General features: G+C 45.8%; 1 protein-coding gene across 1 annotated transcript in view; it reads left to right on the forward strand.

The window, feature by feature from the left end:
* The window catches only part of Cdh13 (cadherin 13), a 952,185-nt gene that overhangs the window by 201,109 nt on the left and 726,428 nt on the right, over positions 1-24,648 (forward strand). The window contains exon 2 of the mRNA XM_005345742.2: positions 11,313-11,424. Within this exon, the coding sequence (XP_005345799.1) occupies positions 11,313-11,424 (112 nt within the window). The remainder of the gene's footprint in view (positions 1-11,312; positions 11,425-24,648) is intronic.

Below are 24,648 nucleotides of genomic sequence, written 5' to 3' on the forward strand. Positions count from 1 at the left end.
TAGATAGATAGATAGATAGATAGATAGATAGATAGATAGATAGATAGATAGATAGATGGAGAGAGAGAGAGAGAGAGAGAGAGAGAGAGAGATATTCGTGTGCTTGCACTCAAGGATTACCCAAAGGCCCCTCTCTTGGTGACTGTAGCTATTGTCCTGCTGCTGACACTCATCATCATGGACACTGGTCTCTCTGTAGAACTTTGCCATCCCTCGCAGGAACGCTTCACATATAGCGCTCACAGCCCCTATACATCTTTGCACCCTAATTCATAGAATGTGTAGACGTTGTCTGAATGACCCAGAAAAGTAATGTTAACCCCAGTAATCTTTATTGAGGGAGCCATGCAGCAGTGGGAGGCATAAACTCAATGTTGATAGAGAGAATGAGAAACAGGAATGATTACGACACTCTCCTAGTGGCTTCCAAGACAGAGGAGGGAGGCCTTGAGCCATGGATAGCAGTGGCTGAGTTGGAAAAAAAAAAAAAAAAACAACAGATTTTCCCAAATGCTCACAGCCTGTGGACACATTGCAGATTTATGACTGGACAACAATGACCCTGTTTCTAGGCCACAGCAGGCAGGCATAGGTTTTCTTGAAATGCGCTAAGGTGTGTTCTTGTGGATGGTTATTCCTCTATTGAGTTTTCCATTTTAGCTTGCTTGCTTAATTCTGGAGCCTTAAACAGAAAGAGTTCATTCTTTTTAAACAAAACCTGATTTCCTTGAATTGCTTCCGGCTGGGTTTGAGGTAGACAAGCCTCGTCAATTCCATCCCATTTTGAGACAACCAAACACCTTCAAATAAGCTTGCAAATAGCCCCATTGCTTGTTATTCCTGCTGGATAGGTTCCCATCTCTTGAACTGGCAGTGTAGGATTTACATTGACCAAGCCTCCGGCCCGGAACAGTCTTCTTCATAGTTTGCCACTTGAAAGATTTCAAATCATTTCTCCAATATGGTCTCATCTGCGATGCGGTTCAAGCCTCTTCGCTCACCTAAGAAGTCTGTTGTTCCCTCTCTCATATTTCTGTCGCATGTTGGACCTACTGCAGGAGGACAATCCAAACAATAGCCTTGGTCGCATGGAGCAGATGCAAGAAGCCAACCTCTGTCCTGAACCTTTGCAGCCACGGGCCTCTCAATCGAAACAAATAGATCCATTAGTTGGCTATGCATGTGAGGAAACTGAGGCACAGAAGAGAGGAATGCAGCAGATCCTGGGTCATACAGCAACTAAGTGGCAAGACTCAGATTAGGACCTGTATTGTCTTAGCTCACGTGTCTTTACCTTCAACTACTTCCTAACTCCCTACAGTGTGAAACATGATTAATGACGCTATATCAAGAATGTCTGTCTCCCTTTCCTCCCAGGTGTTTATTGGAGGCTTTGTCCATTTCTCAGTCTCTAGAGTCTGACCCAGAAATAATAAAAATTTTGAAATTTGACCAAGGAGTAAAGGTACCTCAGGGGCAGAGAACTTGATATCACACAAGGATCCCTAGCTTCCTTCCTCAGTACTGAAAATAAATAAATGCATAAAGAAACAAATAATAAATAAGTATGAACACTGAAAGCTTTGGGAATGTGGCTTTGTTAGACCTCATAAAACTGGGTGTTTTGGTGCACACTTCAACCCAGCCTTCAGGAGGTAGAGGCAGAAGAAACAGAAGTTTAGGTCACCCTTCGCTCCATAAGTTTGAGGCCAGTGAGTCTTAGGCTAACAGAGACCCTGTCTCAAGAGAGAAAAAAAAAAATAGTCCAGAGATACCAATGAAGCAGTGAACTCACTCACTGAGGCACAAGAGTAGCCCAGAAAGGGAGGAACCTTGTCTATGCTGACCAGTACTTGGAGGAGAAGCTCTTAGGACAGTTACTGCTGGTGTCGGGGTATTGATTCCTTCCTGCTATGGTCCTCCTGGGGAGAATCCTCTTGGGCCACTCCATCTCCCCGCTCTGAGAGAGCTCCCTGTCTCCTGTCTGTGTGTACATTTCCCATATTCCACGCTGCTCCAGTTCCTCTTACACGGTGGCCCTCTGTCTTCACCTCCACAATCACATTTATTCATTTGACTCTCCTATTTTCAAAGATCCTTGAGTTTGTTCTGCATCTTTCCACATCTTTTATTAAAACCAACCGCTTCTCAGCCTGGATCCCTCTGTGAGATATGTTACCCAACATATTCTCAGGGTATAAGGGCTGGAATAGTGACAGTTAGAGGTTCTCTCCATTTTTCTATCCTCTGTGTGTTGTTTCATTGAGGCTTCTCAGCAACTGAGTACCACAAATATTATGTTGCACCTGCCAAAGACAACAGATGACCCATTTCTTAAAAGCCACAGAAATAGCCTCATGGCCAGAAGGCAGACTTTTTATCAGACTGTCTTTGGACTACCAGCCTGCAAATAATGATCCGGAGACTTATTATTAATTATGACAGCTTGGCTTTAGCTTAGGCTTTTTCCCAAATAGCTCTTATAACTTAATTAGCCCCCCCTTTTTTTTAAAAAAAAATCTATATTCAGCTTTGTGGCTTGGTTACGTCTTCTTAGTACAGTACATCCTACTTGCTCTGAGTCTGCTCATGAAATTGTGAGACTAGATTCTCTCTCTCTCTCTCTCTCTCTCTCTCTCTCTCTCTCTCCCTCCCTCTTTGCCTGGAAGTCCCGCCTATTCTCTCCTGTGTAGCTATTGGGCGTTCAGCTTTTTGTTACTCCAATCACAGCCATACATCTTCGTGCAGTGTATGAATATTCCACAACACAGAGTTGTGTTAATTCAGACTTGGATCTCATTCTTTTCCAGAGTCACACAGTTTACTCCCTCTCTTATAACCTGAGGGAAAGCTGACCAGTTATTCAATCAGGAATGAGGTCCAGGGAGGTGGTTTCAAATCATGCACATAAATAGCTAGGGGACTCACCAAGGGACAAGGAGCACACTCGGGTTTGTCTCCACGGGAACGACAGCATCATTTCTAAATATCTGTTACCGTAACAGCTAGGGAGGTAGCAGCTACTTGTATTCCTGCAGCTTTCAAACACCAAGAACGTTTGTAGGGAGTTAGACTCCAGCAGAGTGTCGATAATAGGAGCTTAGGTGTGCAGACACGAGCAGGTGTATGTGTGTGAGAGTGTGCGTGAGAGTCTTGGGGATGGTGTCTTCTTAGGCTGTCTGTCTGTGGATAGCGGGCGTTTGTGAATCCTGTCAGGAGTGTGGGCTTTTGATGTTTGGCAGGATAAAGACTCAGTTGAAATACAGTGCTTTATCATCTTTTGTGTCCTGCAAGTTAGAGACAGAAAAAGCAGCCTTTCTTCCCCACTAGCCCAAGACCCTCCAAACTGGTTGCAGCAGAGCCACTCTGACAGGGTGAACCCAGGCTGTTTTGTGACCTGGATAAAGGACCTGTCCATCCAGGCCAATAGCAAACACTGAGTTAGTCGCTACCAGGAAAACAGTGCTGGGAAAACGGAAACAGCTTTGTTTGGGAGAATAATATCAGGGAACTGGCTTAAGGGAACATGAGATCTGAGGCTGTCCACAGCCCATGAGATCATTATTTGTGGCAGGGAGTTTCTTTGTAGTTATGCTGCTTTGGACATGCCGTGTAAATCTGTTTTGTTATTTCTCACTGGCCACGGGGACAAGTCAGCAGAACCTGGGGCATGGAATCTCTCTCTGCCCAGATTCTGTGCCTGTTCATTGTGTCATCAGCCTGGCCAGCTTGGGGACAGATACCCACAGACCTCAGTGAACTGAGCCATAGCGATGTGGCTGCTGCTTGCTAGTCTCCTCTCCTGGATGTCTGTGTTCTGCACAGGGCCTTAAGTCAGTGTACTTTCTATGGAACAAACTGACATCTTAGAGTTCTTCCTCTGTTTTTCGTTGAAGGGGAAAGGATCATATGGGACATTCCAGTGTCCAGGTTGAAGTGGTGACAGTCCTTCTAGGCTCATTGTGTTAGCCATTGATTTCTGGCCAGAATTATTGCAATGGAACTAATAGCACTAAATGTGTGTACCTTAGTGACATGTGTCCAGAGACTCACATCAGGGGAATCTTTTGGTTCCGGTATCAGTCTCTAAAGTCTAAAGCACAGGTAGGAAACTCAGATTCATGGATGTCCAGGGGAGAGTGCCAGGGAGCCAGAGGGTGGGAGTTAGGCATAGTGACATGGTGCCATAGGGGCAGCCCTGGGAAGTCCACTCTATGCAACATGATGATTCTTCTTTAGGACACCCTACATTCTGTCTCTGCAAGTCACATCTGCTGACTGGGTCCACCAAGTGCTGCCAATCAACAACTACATTAGTTTCTTGTTTTGCTAGGACAAAATGCCCGCTAAAAGCAGTTTGAGGGAAAGGGGTTTATCTTGGCTCACGGTCCAAGGATACACAGTCCATCATGTTTGGGAAGAAAGGGCAGCAGGAGTGTGAGGCAGCTGGTCACCCTGCATCTGCAGTCAGCAAACAGAGAGAGGAATGCTGATGTTCAGTTTGCTTTTACCTCCTCCCACCCCACCCCCATGCCTGTGGAATGGTACCACCTCTGTTTAGGGTGTTCTCCCAATTTCAATTAATCTAGATAATCCCACTTAACCTGTCCAGAGATTTGTTTCCATGGTGATTCTAAATCCCATCAAGATGACAATTAAGATGAAGCATCACACGCCACAACATGGGGGGGGGGAAGAGGATGAGAATTCCTTTCTCAGGAAGGAAGCTTCAGAGTTGGCTAGGCTCTTGAGACAGCACCTGTCAGGATAAACCTAGCCACCCTTTTGAAAGTGAAAATGTTTGTGCTGTGGGAGAAAAGGAGCCCCATAGGAGAGTCAGGTATAAAGAGGATGGCCTGATGACCCACCCACTCTTGGTTCTGGTGCTTGAGTTCAGGGCAGGAACTCTTGGAGGGAGGACAGAGCTCTGAGCTACTGCCACCTTAAAGGATGCTTGGATCCCTTTACAAAAGTGGCCATCCTTGCTCAGCCAATGCAGGGACCATCATTGTAGGACACTGGCAAGCATGTGCATGTACCATTCTGTTCCACTCTGGGATGCATGTTCCTGCTGCTCCCTTTTGCACAGGCCTGAACTATCACCCACTGGGCAGTTTTACAATGGCGACAAGTAGTGTTTTAGTGACATCTGTTCCTAACTGTCCTGGGAGCAGCAGCAAATTAGATCCGCTCATTTACATATACTGTGCAGAGATAACAATGCAGACGTGCAAGCAATAGATGTGTGGAATCCCCTCTGCAACAATCTCCTCACTTCATCTTCAGAATAACCCGCAACAGACCATCCTCTCTCCCATTTTCCATCTGGGAAAACTGAGACACAGGTGACTCACCCAGCACGACTCGAGCGATGGAGCTGGGATTTGTACTGAACCGCGTAGCTTAAACCCGTGGTTATTGTCTTTTTAGGACATGAATCTGCTTCTAGAGCAAACTGATGGTAATTTTCAAATAATGGGCATTCTTTGGTGATTATAAAACTCGATAATTGCCATGCTCCCAGTAATGCATCTGCACCGATTGTTTATGCGCGCCGAGCACTAATGCATAAATGAGCACACGAAACGTAGCCGAAGATGATTATTGCCATGGTAGTAATGAAAGATCCGAAGCGCTCACAGGTTCTGCTTGTCAAAGCTCCATAGGGTATAGGGAACAGTCTGTCCAGGTAGGATCTTTGTACCAGTGACATTGAATCACATCACAGAAAGGCTGAGTTGGATCGGGAGGAAGGCCAAGCGTTAATTCTTACAACATTGAGTGATGGGCCTCCATGATCTGCCCGACCTTTAGCGAGACTGTAGTGGAAGAGCGTGGATGCGAGACAAGACCACCTGCAGACACACGGTTGAGTTCCGAGAGTCAGACAGTACCTGGAACATTCTTTCATCACTGAGCTGCATTCTGCTTTGGGAAGTTTGCATCTGGATTCTTCTATAAATGCAGTTTTGTGATTTCAAAGCATGCTGCAGCATTACCAAAGAGGCACAAAACAATTTGTGTAAAAAGGGACATAGCTTGAACTAAGGGGTAAGTGTACATCTTGGGCTGGGGAGGAGTCTCAGCAGGTGACACACTTCGTTGCTCAAGAATAGCAGTCACCGTTCAGATCCCAGAACCCACACTGAAACCAGGTGGGTATTCCCAGCATACAGGAGGCCGAGATGAGAATCCTTGGAGCAGGTGAAACTGGCTAGTCTAGAGTTAGTGAGCTCGGGATCCAAGGGAGAGATTCAGCCTCATCACATGAGGTGGAGAGCAACTGAAGACACTCAACATCAGCCCAGGCCCTCCTATGTACAGGCACACCCATGTGTCCATACCCACACAGACTCACATATATACATACACAGATACCACTTATACACGGAAAAAAGAATAGATAAGTCCATTCCTCTCTGCCTACTCAACCTCTTCTGGTCCCCAGTTTAAAGCAGAACGGTTCCTCTTTAGGGGATAGATTTGCTTGAGGTCCCTACATGAGGTTAGACCCCCTTCATCCAGCTTTCAAAGAGTCCCAAAGGATGTCAGGCTTTCCTTTCAACTTAGATTTTCATTTTAGTTCTTCGAGGATTTGAATGAGGGCTTGCTAAGGCCTTTCTCCATCTCTGGACCTTAGATAGCACTGCGCTAGTTAGTGTCTGTTGAGCCCCTCCCCACTGGGCGGCCTTTTCGGCTTACACTCTGTGCGTCATCTTGTTAAGTTCACACACATCTCACTTCACGTGTTTCCTAGATGAGAAAACAGAGGTCCAGGGCACCTCCAAAGCACACCAAATCCATCAGCAAAAGGCCAACTGAATCTGAACCAGGAAAATGGGACTTGACCACCACATCGCATTGCTTCCTTACAAGTCCCAGACTGGGCTGGTTTGTGCTTGTTAACTTGGTACAATAGAGTGACAATTGCCTTCATCAGGTTGCCCCGTGGGCAGGCGTGTGGGATATCTTCTTGATCGAACACAGATGTGAGAGGGCCCAGCCCGTGGTGGGCAGTGCATCCCAGGTGGTCTGGAGTCCTTTAAGAAAGGAGGCCTGGCCGAGCAACCCATGAGAAGCCTGCTGTGTTTCCTCATGGTCTCTGCTTCAGTTCCTGCTTTGTGTTCCTGTGTTGGGGGGCCCTACATGAGGGGTTGTAAGCCAAAGAAACCATTTCCTCCCCCAACTTGCATTTGGATCGGTGTCTTATCACAGCAACAGAAAAACAAACTGATCCTCTGGGCCTGGTGTAACAGAGTCAGACGAATCCCAGGATTCAACAACAGACTGAAGGAATAACTGGACACTTTGACCTCATTACCTTGTCTCCTTTGCAAGGCGGGTGCCCCTTTATTTTACAAACCACAGGGGCTAGTTTTACGTCCACTTGACACAAGCTACAGTCACTGGAGAGAAAGGAGCCTCAGTTGAGAAAAGGCCTACGTAAGATCAGGCTGTAGGCAAACCTGGAGGGCATTTTCTTCATTAGTAATTGATGGGGGATGGTACAGCCCACCGTGGGTGGGGCAACCTCTCCCTGGGCAAGTGGTCCTGGGTTCTATAAGAAAGTAGGTTGAACAAGTCACGCCCCTCCATGCCTGCTGCCTCAGCTCCTGCCTTCAGATTCCTGCCCTGCTTGATTTCCTGCCATGAATTCCTTTAGTGATGAACAGCGATTTGGAAGTGTAAGTCAAATAAACCCTTACCTCCCCAAGTTGCCTTTAGTCGTGATGTTTCTTTGCAGTACTAGAAACCCTAAGTAGGACACACGCTATTTAATTTTTGACTGGTAGATAAACTTACCCCCAAATTCACAAAGATGAAACTGTGCTTTTGGAAGGTCCAACTCTTCCTGGGAGTCAGAAGCTGTAAAAGGTTGATTTTCCTTTTAGAATTCTACAAGTACCCTGAACAGACGTTGTCAAGAAATCAGGGCAAGGACCGAGCAGAGAAAACATGGAGACTCGGGAGGAAATTACTGTTTCTTGATATAACCAGAATTTCTCCCTCCTGGATGACTAGCTCAGTGTCCCCAGGGAAATTGTGCCTTCCTCAATATGTCGGGGGGGTGACTGGTTGACTGGTCTGGGATTTGAGGGCAGAATTAGCCAATTAGGAGGTTAACGTATAATCACAGGCATAAGGTGTGACCTTTGCCCGTTTCTGTTTAACTGAATTAGCATTAGCGGGTTATAGATTTTCTGCTCGCAACAATGCCGGCAAATTATTCTGAGCTCCGAGTCTACATTCTGCAGATGCGCCACTTAGGATGTCAGCTTTATGATGTCTCCAGAAGGCAGCAAACTAGAGCCTAGACTCTGGACACAGGGACACTTACAGGCAGAGCCTCACAGACATGAGCTACAGTGGCCTCCCTCCCACTCTGATTTGAGAAAGATGATGTCAGACGGGGTGGTGACTTCTCCACCCTTAGCTCCTCTGAAGTGTCTCAGCCTGGCCACACCATCAACCTCCTGAGATTGATTCTTGCTCCTATTCCTTGGGGTTCAGTGCTTCCCAGAAGGCTGGCATTCAGAGTTGTGCCCCCTCCCTTCTCAGTGGCCAACCTTTTCTGTATTGTTTGGAGTTTGCTGGCCGGGAAGATAATACACTGTCTTCAGAGCTGATGTGCCCTGGTTAAGAATTCAACATCTGGCTTCGGAGTTCGGTTTCTTTAAAAGCAAGGGCTGAGCCAAAGTTTTGAGTACAGATCTTTGGAGGGCTGGTCTCAGATAAGGATGAACAGGGTGAGGAAATCAGCCAAGGAGCGAAGGTGGCTAGTGAAAACTGATTATCAAAACAAACCCCCACCGTGGTGCACGAGGGTGTGATCGCAGGTGAAAACTGGGAGCCAATCACACACCTTCCAGCCATCTGGAAGGACAGGCAGGGCTGGGGATGTTACATTTCTTAGGATCCGATGATGGTGGTTTCAGGTCAGATTAGAGAAGCCTTTTATACTTTTTGGAGAGCTAGCTTAGAAAAGGAAAACAAAACAGTCTCTAGAGCAGTGGTCCTCAGCTTTCCTAATGCTGGCGGAAGCCCTTTAATACAGTTCCGCGTGTTTTGGTGACCCACCTATTTTGCTGCTGTTTTGAATCATACAGGAAATATCTAATATGCAGGATATCTAATATGCGACCTCCGAAGGGGTCTCTATAGTCTATAATCTAGAGAGAAGGCCTGAGGGTTGGAATTGAACAAGGTTCTTTCCAGGAGACAGATCAGAGGGCATTTAAGCTTAGACTCAGATTCCATCTCCACCCATCCACAAGCCAGCTTAGGTCTTCTTTAAAATATACGTGTCTCTCTGCATCGTGAGGCTGCCAGGGAGACTCCCCAGATTATCTTAAGAGTAAGCTTAACTCGGGACTTTCTTGTGAGAATGGCTCAAACACCTCGGCTTTGCTTTTAAAGTCTAAGAAGCAGGCCTGTGGGAGTGTGTGAGGCAGACGCTCAGGTGTACCCAGGTGAGCCCCTGCTCAGGTGTTTCTTCTGGGAGATGAGAGTTTCTGCATATTGTAGGGGTAAGTCCTGCCCCTTAGGGGGCGTGTTCGCCTCGGGCTAATGTTTACCTATAAATCTGGCCTGCTCGCAGCGCTTGCTTCTGCTTTCCTGGTCTCCGCTGGAATGGTGGTTCTGTAAGTCTATTTCTCCATTAAAGCTATATATATATATATTTACAATCTGTCTGCATTTGTTTACGCCGTTACAGCATAGAGACCTTAAGTTCATTTTTGTCTAAGTTAGATGTTGCTCCAGAGAGCATCATGTACTTTCGTATCCCAAAGCATGTAAGTAACTTCGGGGGCATTATGAGCAAATGCATATTAACCACACGTAGGTCACTCACAGAGCCCACCCCAGTCTGACTTGATGAGCCAGTGGGAATAATTGGGGCTACAAAGAGGAGTATGTGGCACCCAAGAAGATCCTCGCCCTTCTTAGCAACGGTTAACACGGACCTATCCTCCTGGAAGAAGAGACTTCATGCCCCGTGTGAGCCACCTCGTGTGTTACTTTATGAGCCCTGTCACTCTGCCTGCTACCCGCTCCATATAGGAGAATGTTGGTGGGCTCAGACTTTAAATGTCCCTTAGGAGTGATCATTTTAGCTGCTCTGGTATCAAAACAGCAATGGCTATGCCGTGCTGGGAGGAAAGTGCTTTACAATGGTAATGGTGTAGCCCAGGTTTTGCTTTTGTTTGTTTTGAATGACGGATGAGGAGAAATCCCAAGGACAAAAGCGAGGCCTTGGAAAGAACTGTACTGTTTACATTTCCAGGAAGCCAAGTTTGCGAAAGTGAAAAGAAACCGGTGAAATTAATTACGACAGCCACTTCCATTCTGCACCGTATTTCAAACGTTATCATTTCAATGCATAATTACTATAAAAACATTTTCAGGATGGTTTCTAGTCTAGCTGTGGCTTGATAAAACACCATGACCAGAAGCGACTTGGGGAGGAAAGGGTTTATCTGTCTTACATATCCAGCTCGTGGTCCATCATCAAGAGAGCCAAGGCAAGAACTCCAGGAGAAGCAGGGGAGGAGCAATGGAGGAGCGAACACAGCTTATTGGCTTGCCCCTCACAGCTTGCTAAGTCAGGATCACCTGCCTAGGGGTTACACCACCCACAGTGGGCTGGACCCTCCCACACCATTATCAATCAAGACAGTGTCTTATGGCCCACTATGGGTGGTGCCACCCCTACCTGGGTGACTCTAGTTGGTGTCAAGTTGACAATATTATACCCAACCATGTCTCCGTTTGGGATCGGTTACATTGCTGTTGTTCAGTGGCCACCTGTGGCTCATCACCACCATGGCAGACCAGGGTGAAGGCCCAACAGACCCTGGAATACTTCTAGAAGTAACCCCAGAGTAAGAGTTCTGTTTTCTTTTTCCTCCTTTTAGGGCATGACATTGTTCTTTTGCATGTATGAACATGAAGCTGGTTTTTAACTCGGGCGTCACTGAAAACTGACAGTTTTTGTAATGAAATTTCACACATGGCAACCGTAGTGCGATTCTTAGCAGGTGGAAAACTCTTACGACATTATTTCTTTAGCTTCAGCTTAATGGAAGTCACAGCACCTGTTCCTAGTTTTGCATCCTCCAAGAAAAATCTCCTTGCCAAAAGTGAGCTGTTTGGCAGCCACGAGAGGTGCCTTACCTCTTCGTTTGGGAAAATGGAAGTAGAATTTCAGCTCAGTTCCAAAAGATGCAGAGTTGGTTCAAAGGAAGGAAAAGGTTAGCAAGGCTACAACCATGCTGGCTGCTGTTGAAACACTGACTGCTTCCTTTCCTCAGGTGTTCCTGGGAACCTCTGCAGACGATTTGGACTGCACTCCCGGATTCCAGCAGAAAGTGCTCCACATCCAGCAGCCTGCTGAATTCATCGAGGACCAGGCTGTTCTAAACTGTAAGCCCCTCCAAGATGCGCCGGGGCCACTCATGTGGACTTCCCAGCCATCTGTAACAAATCTCGGGGTGTGGGATTTCCTCCTGCTTTCTGGTCACACTTCTTATGCCACTGCTTGGCCCTAGGTGGATGCTTCCAAATGACAGTTTCCAGCTTGTGGGTGAATACATGCCATGTGTCTTTCCTCAATAATTTATCTCCAATGAACTCTTCTGCCCCACACCCAGAAAGGGGGATTTCCAGCCTCCAGGGTGACTCTGGGCTAAGTGGGAAGAATGAAATCTATTTTCGCAGGGCAGACCCAAGAGTAAAATCATTGCCTCCTTATAGATTGCCGTGCTACCTGCCGTTTCTCACATGTAGCCTTAGATCCAAATAATGGCGAGGCAGGGTATTGGCAGCTGGGAATTTGTAGACATAGGAATCAGAAACTCTTGTTCTCCAAGCTGATAAGACAGCCTTGAAAAAGATTCAAATCTTTTCTGCTGCTTCTGTGGATTAAACTGAAATTCCCCGAATTCCAATTGATTTCCTGAAAATGTGTGTCTCTCAGATCTGGTTACCATTCCTTACTGCACTTAACACCAGTATTATATCACTTTACCTTTAAGAGAACAAAAGCCCAGAGACAAAATGCCTAGCGAGGGCAGGTTTTACCGCAGGAGAAATTGGTGGTGGACATAGCCAATTAATTGCAGACTTCTGAGCGCCATTCTTATAACATTTTTAGAGATTGATTTTATTTTTAATCATGTGGCTGTATTTGTGTATGCCAGTGTCTGCACATGGGTGCAGTTGCCCGAAAAAGCCAGAAGGAGGAATTGGATCTCCTGGAATGGCATTGCGTAAGGTTGTGGGCTGTCCTACGTGGATACTGGGGACTGAACTCTGGTCCCCTGCAGGAGCAGTAAGTGCTCTTTACTGCTGAGCCATCTGTCCAGACCCCCGCTCTTTGATATTTGAGGATAATAGATAATGCAAGCAGTGACCTAGTGTGATCAGATGTTCTGAGGCACCTGTACAGAGGGTGACTGCGTATGTGTTTGCGCTGAAGGGCTTTGACCTCGGGGTAGCCTTTTGTACCAGTCCCGTTCCTTCATTTCTTTGGCGCATGGATGGTATGTGTACAGAAAACACTTGGCCAATCAGAATATTCTGGAAGGCTGGTGTCTGTTATAAGGAACACAGCCATGAAAGTTGGGACACTGAACATCAGGGCCTCTATGGCTGGGAACGCCCTGGACCAATGATATGAATGAGATCATATGAACAATTTCTCATTGCGACTCTGGGGATGGGCATAATGCAAATCAATATATTTCAAGCAGAACTTGAGTGATGACATTCTGAGTCTCCTCTTCCCTCATTTCTGTGTCTTGTCTGTCTGTCTGTCTGCCCACCTCTGTCTCATGATTCCCTTTTTGTTTTGATTTTTTTGTTTGTTTGTTTGTTGCAAGTGATTGCCCCTAATGGCATTGATGGTAAAGTGTTGGGAAATGCAAGGCCACTCTCTGTATGGGGATTAATAGAGCTGGCATGCTAAGCAGGCCCTTAGATGTGATTGCTTCTGTAATCTTCATGACATCAAACAGCTTTCAATTCACCACCAAGAAGCTGGGAACAATCATAGTTTTGGGGGTCTTTTTAATTTAAACTGCACCATACTGTACATTCCAATATCAGAGGTGTGTGTGTGTATGTGCGCGCGCGTGCATGTGGTCTCAATCCCCTAAGTAATTAACTTGGTTATGGCCGTTGCTCCTGCGTAAACTGCTAAATGCTAAATGAAAGCAGGCTTATTATCTATGACAACACACTCAGGGAGATTCAGTGACACGGGAATCAATCACAGCTTAAAACGTTGTATTTGTATGTGAGGTGTTGGGTCAGCAAAATCTGATTAGCCCCTCTAGCGAAACTGCTTCTCCATGACTGTTACTAACACAAAATACAAAGAGCGGTGCCGGTCAGGTGCTTGGCCGTTCCTCTCAAGGTGAGGAGTACAGAGTTCTGAGTACAGCCTGTGGATGAGGTTAACTGGGTCTAGCTGGGAAGGAAAGGTTATGGAGCCTTGAAAATGTTGGATGAAATTGTTTCAAACAATCCGAGTCTTCAAGAGGAGAAATGCCGGAGGAAGTCAAAGCCTTAAATATAAAATGGATGTTTCCAGTATTTTTTTTAGCTGCTTCTAACCCCATCATCTCAACTCTTTCCTTTTACTCCTAACCAATTTTAAAGATTTGTGTGTGTGCGTGTGTATGTGTGTGAGTGTGCAGCTATGCCCACCCAAGTGCAGGTAACTACTAAGGCTAGAATGTATCAGATTCTCTAAAGTGGGGGTTCTCAATCTTCCTAATGCTTTAATCCTTTAGTGTAGTTCCTCATGTTGCGGTGACCACCCCAACCATAAAATTATTTTTGTTGCTACTTCATAACTGCAATTTTGCTACTGTTATGAATTGTAATGTGTGTGTGTGTATATGTGTGTGTGTGTGTGTGTGTGTGTGTGTGTGTGTGTGTGTGTGTGTGTGTGTGTTTTCCAATGGTCTTAGGTGACCCCTATGAAAAGGTTGTTCAGGTCCCCAAGGAAGTCATGACCCACAGGTTGATAACCACTCCGGAGGGAGAGGTACTTGTGAGCCCCCTGACGTGGGTGCTGGGAACCAAACTCAGGTGCTATGGAGGAGTACAATGTTCTCTCACCCCTGAGCCATCTCTCTGACCCCTTCTGTGCCTCTTAAGAGACTCGGCACACACCCTTTTGTCTCGGGAAAAGTAAAGAACCAGCTTTGAGAGGTGTATGTGCTAACATGAACTAACACCTGAATGATAAATGGGGAAAAATCATTCAGAGCTGTAAAGTTTAAAAAAAAAAGACTTGGCTAATTGAATTTACATATCACAGCTAAGTGAATTGATTTGAGATATTTCAGTGATGTGGAAGTAGAGGTTGGTGTGGTGTGGGCGCTGGAGGTTAAAGAAAAGTAGGGGAGGGACACGATCCCGGGCCTGTTCATGTTGCGTGCACTTTGTGCGCTTTTTTTCTCTGTCATATTTTAGAAGCGTGGCCACAGGACAGCATGGTGATTAAGGAGGTTAAGACACCTGCTGCCAAGCTGAGACGTGAGAACAGTGCCCAAGATCCATGCAGTAAAAGAAGAAAGCTGACTCGGTCTTCTGTCAGTTGCTCTGTGACTTTCACATGTGCCATTTCATGTGCGCACACACACACACACACACACACACACAGAGAGAGAGAGAGAGAGAGAGAGAGAGAGAGAGAGAGAGAGAGAGAGAGAGAGAACAGATAAAAATGTTCTAAGAATGAAAGCAGTTTGGCCACAAGTCCATATGAGTTTTTCTGTTACAGAGGCAAGAGAGGTCTACAGCCTAATCAATTCACCCACTGCACATTGTAGCATTTTACAAAGTGGCTTGACGTGCTGGCCCCTTACCTGGTGGCTAGAGCACCTCTGCTCATACCAGAGGCAGGCATTCAACCACTCCAGAAAGCAAGGAGCTTTCTGGGGGTCCGGGGAGTGTTTATTCTGTCCAGGATTCCTGCTTCCTTTGTTCTGACAGTGCCTAGTGCCTTTTATCCCTTTTCATCTTCTTCTTGCTTCCTGGTGACTTGCCTTTTTCTGCTTTAACCGTTACTAATGGTCACCTCACTCCTTTTATTTCCCTAATATTTTATTCACTGTTCCCTCCAATACATCTTCCCTCCAGTTGTTCTGAAGCCTTTTATTCCCTTCACATCCAAATAACTCTTTATTCTACTCCCCTCGCCGCTAACTAGGCTTGCTTTCTTCTTTAAAGGGCCATTTTTCAACAGGCTGCCAGGATCAAAACACAGCATCCCGCTCTCTCTTATGCACCCAGCAGTCTTCCTTTCTTGGATCTCTCTGAGGACGGTGCAAAGCCCCCCAACTCATCACAACTTAGACAAAACTTTGTTAGCTTCATCTAAGTCTTGAAAGGAGAACTGGGAAGAGGGATGATTCCCACCGTCAATGAGAAGTACAAGGAATGGGGGAAATACAGCTGCAAGGTAGCACATTGGTGGGGGTACCTAGGCACCTAACGAAAATGGGAGACACCAAGTTACCAAGCTCAACATCCTGCCTCATTTGCTTCAGCTCAGACTGACCTTCTTGTCTACATAGGGTTCTGTGGTCGTTGAGTTCCCTAGGGGACACCATGTTCGTCATTCCCCCAGCATCCAGTGTCTACAATGGACACCCAGTTAGTCACCCAGGATTGTATTATTCCTCATATTTTCATCGTGCATCACTTAGGCCTCCTAATATGTGTACGCACAAACCAAACACAAGAATGCACAGAGTGATCACCACAGCAAAGTGTAGTCACGCTATCGGTCTGCCTCTCCTTCAAGTCTGAGAGAGAGAGCAGAGGTCAGGAAAGAGTGTAGCAAAGTATGATACTCAATATTTTTAACTATCTCAGATTGAAAGTGACTTGTGCCATGCTATTCTGATTCCTCAGTAGGCATGCCATGAAGCCAACTTAGCAGCAAGAGAGGCTGGGAGCCTTCACTATGTAGATGATAACAAGATGCTATTATTCTATTAAAACAAAAAAAAAAGACAAAACTTCTGGCAAAATAGACAACAGAGGAGGCAACTTTCTCAGGGGGAAACCAGAGTCCCTGGAGAGGCTTTGGTCCATTTAAGAAAGAAAGCAAGGGTATGTACCTGTTGTTTTTAGCAGGAAGTGCTTTCTGCTTAGCAGTCTGTCTTCTCGCCCTTTCCTGAGTGTTGAGACAGAGATGGACTCCAAGGATATATTCTGGTAAAGTCACAGATCCTTAGGCTCACACTGGCTTTGAATTAGCAATACATGTAGTCTTATACTTGTTGGCTCACCATGAGTGAATTCTTTGAATCTTCCAAAAGTAAATGGGCTCATTTCTGTAAAAAGGTCAGGCATAACACATCCAGAACTGACCCAGCAATAATGTAGAATTTACTTAGACGAGTGGTTGGTTCTCAACCTTCCTAATGCTATGACCCTTCAATACAGTTCATCATGTCTGGTGATTCCCAACCATAAAATTATTTTGTTGCTACTTTATAATTGTAATTTTGATACTTTTATGAGTTCTAATATAAATATCTGATATGCAGAATATCTTATATGCCACTCAAAAGGGGTCATAACCCACAGGTTGAGACCCCTGCCTTAAAGCACAGTTGTTTATAGACAGGAGCTGGTGTTAACACAGAGACACAGCTTTTTTGGGCATGGATGTCTTTTTTTTTTTTTTCAGTGTCTCGTATCCCATTAGATCAATCCCTACATCCACAAAGACTGCAGCACAGAGGGAAGATGGACCACTTCTGACAATGTGACAAGTTGTGTACATTAGACACAGACATGGAGACATAGAGTACTGGCCTTGTGGATCCGTGCACTGTTTAGAGTCTTGAGACCTGACCTTGTGTGTTGTCCCCAGCTATCAAGAGTCCCATGGAACCTAGGAACAGGCTTCGGAGGAAAGATCTTCTTGTGTGACCATTTTTCCGATGAGAACACTGAATGCCGAGTTAGGTGAAGCACTTTTCTCAAGCCTGTATCTTCTAGAGTTGTAAGAGCTAAGATTTGCACTCAAAGGTGGATGGTGTTTGTATATGCCTTTAACTCCAGCACCTGGGTGGCAGAGGCAGGAGGATCTCAGAGTTTAAGACCAGCCTGGTCTACAGAGCAAGTTCTAGAACAGCCAGAAAGCTACACAGAGAAACCCTTTCTTGGGGAAAAAAGAAAAACATAGAGATTTGAACTCAAGACTCTAAGGTACTGGCTTTCAACCCTCAACGTCTGTAGTCTCATTGTTTTGGTTGATGTTGATGATGAGACATTAAGGAATTTTGCCATTTAATTTTTCTCATTGTTTCCATCAACTTTGGTGAAAGAAGCTTCCATAATGATTCCTTTTTATCAGTCCTAGCTAAATTCAGTCTTCCTCTATCATATAAAAAGTGACTCTTTTCCTTGGTTTTGGATTGATGCTAGGACATGTTCCCCATGATCCCTCTGCTCCTGGCTTCCCACTGTCCCCATATGAACCCTTTACCCAGGTGCTGCCTCTTCATGCCCCCGTCACACCGACCTTGGTCGGCTGCCGGGTCAGCCAGGGAGGCAGTGGCATGGCATTAATCACATTTGCGAGTAACTCACACGAGTCATGGGCTTTTCAGTGAGTTTTTAATTGACTATAAATCAAATGGGGAGCTTGAAAAATGAAGGCAATTAATGAAAAAGTGGTGTGAGAGGTGATTTGCGTCCTAACTTGGGGAGCACACTGTCAGTGCACTAAATGTCCAGACAGAGGCCCCTCTGAACCTGCTGTGAAATTTTCAATGGGGGAACTGGCACAAGATGAACTTTGTAACGTTGGCTGGTGGGAAATGCCTCCTGGCTGAGATGGCGCTGGCTTTTCTCTGTCTGTATGTTCCTCTTCTGCAGAGTGGGAACCTGTAGGGAACTCCTGGGGCTTCCATTTTATGGCCGTCCACCATATTTCTAAATTACACTTAATTACGGAGAGATTGACTGACGAGTGCGATTATTTAATGGCACCTGCTCTGCAGTGTGGGTAGAGCTGAGAAAGGTCAGAGTTTCGTGTGTCGTCTCTGTTTTCAGCTGTCACAATATGCCGCGGGAAGTAATTCTGTGGCGCTCACAGCTGTCTGTCATTCTATCATTGAGTTATATTTTGGAGTCGGACCTTTCAAGTGAGCAGCGCTTCTGGTGCAGCAGAGCCCTGGATGAATGGCGTCTCTGTGTTCACCTCCCTCCCATCAAAGTATTTATAGAGACCTTGCAATCAACCAATTAATGCTTATCAAGAGCTTCATAGCTGCGTTATTACTAACTACATGAGAAATAGGAATTCATAACTAGAAGGCTGTAGGCTAAGGATCAAACTCATTCCAACCCAAGGGAGAGATGAGGAGAAAGGCTTCTGGATCCTTCTAGTGGACAGAGCTCCTCAGTTTACTATGGAGAAGAGGAAATCCACAAAGGAATAGAGGACGAGGTCTTTCTTGTCCCTTGAGGGACAATGAAGCAGGTGGAGCTCTCTCTGCTTCTGTTTTTGGAGCCAGAGAAAGAGCATGTGGGCCAAGGTCGCCCCTGCTAGCCTTGCCACAAACTGCCCTTTGGGTGTGTCCTCTTTGGCAGCTCTCTGTGATCTGAAGCTCTGAATTAAAGAAATTTGTCGTCAGCGTTGGGAATTTTATTTTAAAAATCTCTAATTGCTAAGCAGACCCAGGTTCTAACCATAGACGCACCCTGAGGCAGGCTGCGTGTGTTCATATATGTCAGGTCAGGGTCAACACGATGGTTCAGTGAGTAAAGGCGATTGCTGCCAAGCCTGCAGACTTGCATCGGATCCCCAGAACCCACACGGTAGAAGGAGAAAACTGAGCCCCACCAGCTGCCAAGGCATGTGTATGTCCAGAGAGGTGGGAGGAGGGAGAGGGAGGTGAAGAAAGAGGGAGGGAAAGGGAGAGCAGGTGAGGTAATCTAAAACCTTTCAAAATAATCTACGTTCAAGCCCATTATTTGACATTGGAAAATAGAAAATAGATAAAAAACAAAACAAAATAAAACCTCCCTCTGCTTCGCTTTCCTTCTGAGGAAGGAATGAGATAACGGAAGACACCACGATAGGTTGCTCAGAAGATTAACTGTTAATCTTCTAGATAGCAACTAGGCTATAGGAATCCCTGAAATGCTGGCCTCCAGAAACTGTGCTGGAGCGATGGTAGCTGAAAACTTCCCTGGGGGCCCTGCCATCTCTTTGGTCTTCCGAGTTTATCTTGCTTGCTCCCTACAGGCCCTTCAGTTCACCTTCATGAAGTCAACCAGTGCTTTCCAAGTTCTCACGGGAACCAAGCACCTACCGTAGATAAAGCACACGCCGTCGCTCTGATGGGCAGGCAGCAGCCGTTGTTCCTGGGCAAGGGAACAGGAGAGTTGTAGGTGATAGAAGGCCTGGGTTAGTAATGTTCATCATCAGATGTTAAGGATGTCCACATCAAAACTAAAGGAGACCACCTCATAGTGCACATAAAAGCGTGGGATGGTGAGTGTTGGTGAGGCTATGGAGACGGAGAGCCCTTAGGCCATCGGTGGGAAGACATGTTTGGCAGGCGTGCCGGACAGTTATTAGACCAGGAAGCAGTTAGCATATAACTTCAGCACTTGCACTCCTCTGGGTGTCCTCATAATTAACCGAAGACTTGGGAATCTGTTGTGAAGACTTTGACTTATCGGTTCAGGTGGCGTACCAGCAGGGGCCATGTGTGAGAGCTGGGTAAAGTTGGCATGCTGGGAGTTCAGAAAAGGAAGCAGGTGGAAAAAGAGAATGGTGGGGCCTAGGCTGGTAGGGAGACATCTCAGAAGTTGAAAGATTCCAATAAGCATCTCATGATCATTGCATGGGTCAATTTGGGACGTGTCACATGACTGAACTTGACATGGGGTCCAAGAAGATGTGGTGTTCTTGTTGGCCTTGAAAAGTGATTCTGAACCTCCAAAGAAAAAAATTATGCTGTGCTGATTCCAGCAAGAGAGTCCCCCACATACGAGGTACCCCCCACATCACTAAGACTCCCTCTCAGGACCCACATCCTAGGACTGCAGGCTGTACTCCATGCACAAGGCGTTTTAGGACCAAGCACGCATGGAAATGGAAATGTCTTGGGTGGCTGGGGATGAGGACAGCCATCCTGCCATGCTAGGCATCTTGCTGGCGACACCGGTGAGCAGATTGCTTAATTAAGAACATCAGAGTCTAAGTGGCGCCATCTGGCCTGGCTCTTCAACCTGTTGAGTGTCTTCACTCACACGGCCCTGCAACTATCGTAAATCTCTTTTGTTTCTGCTTTTCTTCAAGGGCTTAGGAATACAGGAACATACGGATTTGCAGGAGTCTCTCCTAATTGAAGGCATTAGAGCCACGTGGATCAGGCTACTTAATGAGTGAGGCAGTGAGATGTAAATTGGGAAAGATTAGGCATGGCTTTAAATAGTCGGTGCAGGCTGAGGAGGATCTTATTATCCTGTAATGGAACGAACTCGCGCACATCCTAATAACTGCTTAGCGCCCTTGGTCTGTCCCTTCACCTTCATTTCTATGGAAAGTTCTTGCTGGCTAGAGAGCAAGAAGGGAAGGCATTGCAAACACTCGCCAGCCATCATGTTCTCAAGCATTGTTTTATCTGACCCACATTTATGGTCTCTCTGCCCCAGACACCCATGACATTTGCATGTCCATGGGTGCTAGGTTCTAACACTTCTCATGTGTGGAGTGCAGCTTGCAGGCACAGGATGTGAGTCTTAGTGAGGGAGCGTGGCACAAGAGGGTGCTTGCATGTGAGCACACACACGGGGAAGCCAAAGGTTGGTTTCAGGGGTCTTTCCTCAGTATGCTGCCCACCTTGCTTCTGGAGGCAAGACCTGTGTGTTACTGACCTGAAACAGTTCAGAAGACTGGCTGCCTGGGAGCTCCCGAGGCCCATCACCCTCGACCTCCCCAGCACACAATTATAAACATAAACCAACACACCCAGCTTCTTCCGTGGGTTCTGCGGAATAGCCCTTTCCTTTGCTGGGCCACACGCTCTTCTTTCCCTGATTTACTCCTCCCTTCTCCTTGGTCTCTGAACAAAAGGTTAAAGATGTTTAAGAAGTATTTCCTCCTGACATCAGTCCAGATGTGTTTTGGAATTTTAAAAGGTCATGGGGTACCTCAGAAGGATATTGTACCATCCTGCCAGTGGGGTCTGGAGCAGCATCTTGTCATGAGACAGAATGTTGTTTCAGTAGTAAGACATGTAAATATTTACCTTGATCCAGGTTAAGTGAAGACCACAGATAGGATCACGCCAGTTTCATTTAGGCTTCGCTGCTGTGTAAGTTTTGGTATGCTGAACCTCCTGGATTTGGGGAAATCATGGTCCGTTACTACTTAAGAGTGTCCATGCAAGAAGATGCTCATCTGGTCTCCTCTCTGCCTGGGGGCAGCAGTGGGTGGTGGCTCACTCTTCCCCCAGGCCATTTCCCTACTGGTTTGCAACTTGGTAAACGGCATCTTGGCAGGCCGAGCCTGAAAAGTGGCCAAATGCCACACCAGCTGATTTTTTCCCTATCTGAAGCCAGAAGAGTTGTCAGCCGTCCAGGTTCCTGTGAAACCGCACATGTCAGCTGATTCGGGAGACCTCCCAGAGGGTCTATTTTTAACTTAAACTGGTTATGATTTCCATATGTATATATTAAATTCTACAGAGGGAAAGGGGAGGATTCCAAGCGAGGAAACACCGATTCTGAATAGCGTGAATGAAGGTAATTAATGCTTGGAAAACAGTGGAGTCTATGAGTCACCCCCTCCAAGTGGCGAGCACTGCGTTTTGTTTCGGTGGAAGGAAGCTCTGTGAATTGAGAATGGAGGGTGAGGACACGTGGAGATAAATGCTGCCGTGGACAGAGTGTGCAGCCAGTGCTAGGTGCTTAAAGAGGGATGGTGACTGAGGACAGACCTGGACGAGGGCCACCTAGGGCCATCAGTGCCGGGTGAGTGCTCAGAGGATGCCTGGCAAGTGTCCAGAGCAGCAGGGAAGCAGGAACCAGAACCACGGCCTTGTTCACAGTCAGGAGAGGGAGAGAAGCCATGGCTTCTGCACAAAGGCATGGGATCTCATGCTGATGGCTCTGGTCACCCCTCCAGAACTTTCTTCCTGGGGGCAAGATCCAGGTGCCCCCTAGACTTTGAAGAAAGACATTTAATTAAGAGGAGGGGGAAGAAATTATGTAGCTCACAAATTTACCTAGCCACGTGAACAAGGAGGCTTCAGATGACATGAACAAAAGCATCAGGATTTTAATCAGTGGGAACTCAGACCTAGGCTAGTGCAGACAGATTTTTCTTTTATTTTTAAAAATAAACACATAAGTAGATAATTATTTCAGAAAGTCAAAAATGTGACAAAAATATAAAAATAACTTATGTATAAGCACACACACACATATATGTAGTCACATGCCAATTATTTTAATAAGGTTACATAGCAAACAATAAAGACAAGTGTGGTCATGCACATTTCTCTTCCCAGTACTCCGGAAGCTGATGCAGGAGGAGCTCACATTTGAGACAAATCTGTGTAGCATAGCTAGATCCTGTCTTAAAGACAAAACAAGAGGTAAGGGTGGGAAGGTCCAACATAAATGGGGGGATGCTTGCAAGTGATTTAATAACAAAGGAAGATGAGTTAAAGCCACATGCTAAGCCATGTTTAAACCTGGTTAATGTCCTATTACCTTTAGAATTATCTTTTGAATGCACATGGCTTTCTTCTCTACTCCAAAGTAACATGTAATTTTGCCAAGCCTGCAATCTCCAAGTGACTTGTCAGCCATGAGGGGACAGCTTGTATTTTCCCAGAGAGCTAAGTAACTTTTGGATAAAAATGTTAACTCTCCATACATGACATTGACAGGACACATCGCCCACCTTTCTGTCATGGTCTCACAGTTCAAATACCTTTACATAATAATGTGATAAAATGATTATAATAAAATTAAATGGAGCCAAAGTCTCATAAATACAAATGAGACGGTGTGTATATGACAGTATCTTGTTGCTTTGATTTCTGCTCCTGCCTTGGGTTTTTAAGCATTTGTGTGTGGTCTGTGGACCACATATTAGTCTCAGAAAACTTGGCAGGGGTGACTTAGCTGCATCCTGAGTTTCTACTCAGACTCCTAGGAGGGAAGCTGGAGGTCTGAACCCTCTGGACTAGAACTAGGTCTCATAAGCAGTAGTGTAGTCTCTATAGAAGGGATTCAGAACGAGCAAAAATCAGAGGTATGTAATACAGTCCCTGAATTCTGAGAACTGACTTCCCAGTAACAAGAGAACTGGACAGTGCTGAGCTCTATCCAGAGAGAACAAGTGGCTGCTGCATGCTGCTGCACCCACATTTCCACACTGGTCAGTCTAAGAGGAAAACATGTCCCAAAGTATCATTAAGTATTTCACAGAGAGGGACAATCAGCACCTTGTCCAGCTCTCAGAAGAGAGCAGACTGAGTCGACAGTTCTCTGGTATTGCTGGAGCGTCAGCACCACTGATAGAAGGTCAGAAACTAGCCAGTTTTGAGTAAAGTGAGACCAACTGACCTACAACTGTTAGCTACAGCAGAGTGTGGGTACCCAGGTACATCTCATGAGTGCGTTGCCGTCTGATAATTGAGCCATGTGTCTCAAGGAGAAGACTATTGACTCAGATAAATTGATTTCCTTGAATTTCCCGAAGCTGATGACAGAGATATTGCTGACTGAGAGTCCAACGTGCTTGGGTAGAGTTCTCTGAGACAAAGTGGTTAAGTCAGGTTTCCTCCGGTGGTCTCAGTTCTTGGTGTGAATCACTGGGCTTCCCTCACATCTGGGATCTCAAGGCCATGGATGCTTCCATTTGTTCTATGTTTTTGTTTCCTAAATGCCTCTCCGTTGTGGGACATGGTTTATACCCTGTCACTTGTATTTGAAATAAACACTGATTGGCCAGTAGTCAGGTAGGAAGTATAGGCAGGATAACCAGGCAGGAAGTAGAGGGGGGGCAACAAGAATTCTGGGAAGAGGGAAGTTTCAGTCTGTAGTCATCACTCAGCTACAGAGGAAGCCAAACACAGAGTAAGCAAGATGTGACTGCCTCACCTAAAAAGGTGCCAAGCCACATGGCAAACACAGACAAGAATTGTAGGCTAAGGTAAGTTATAAGAATTAATAAGAAGCCTGAGCTACTAGGCCTACCAGTTTATGATTAATGTAGACCTGTGTGCTTATTTGGGACTAAACAGCTGTGGGATCTGGTGGGACAGAAAAAGCAGACAACACCTTTCTTTGTAATATTGTCCTGCAGAATGGTAACGGGATACAATGGAAGAGTTCTGACATCAAACGAGTTTCAGAGCTTTGGGGGATCAGTTTTCTGTTTGCTTGTTCCGTTGATTGATTTATTTCTCTAACCATAGACTCTTTTCAGACATTTGCAATGTGAAAATGCATCGCAAATGCGCTTCAAAGCATGTAGACAATGTTCTCCTCTCTCTGTAAACCTCAGCTCCTTAGGCCTTGCTAACATGGAAATTTCCACTCTGGATTTTAAACCTTTCACTTTCTTTTTTTTTTTTTTTTTTT

Source organism: Microtus ochrogaster, chromosome 4 (genome assembly GCF_000317375.1).
Source record: "Microtus ochrogaster isolate Prairie Vole_2 chromosome 4, MicOch1.0, whole genome shotgun sequence".
Classification (NCBI taxonomy): Eukaryota; Metazoa; Chordata; class Mammalia; order Rodentia; family Cricetidae; genus Microtus; species Microtus ochrogaster.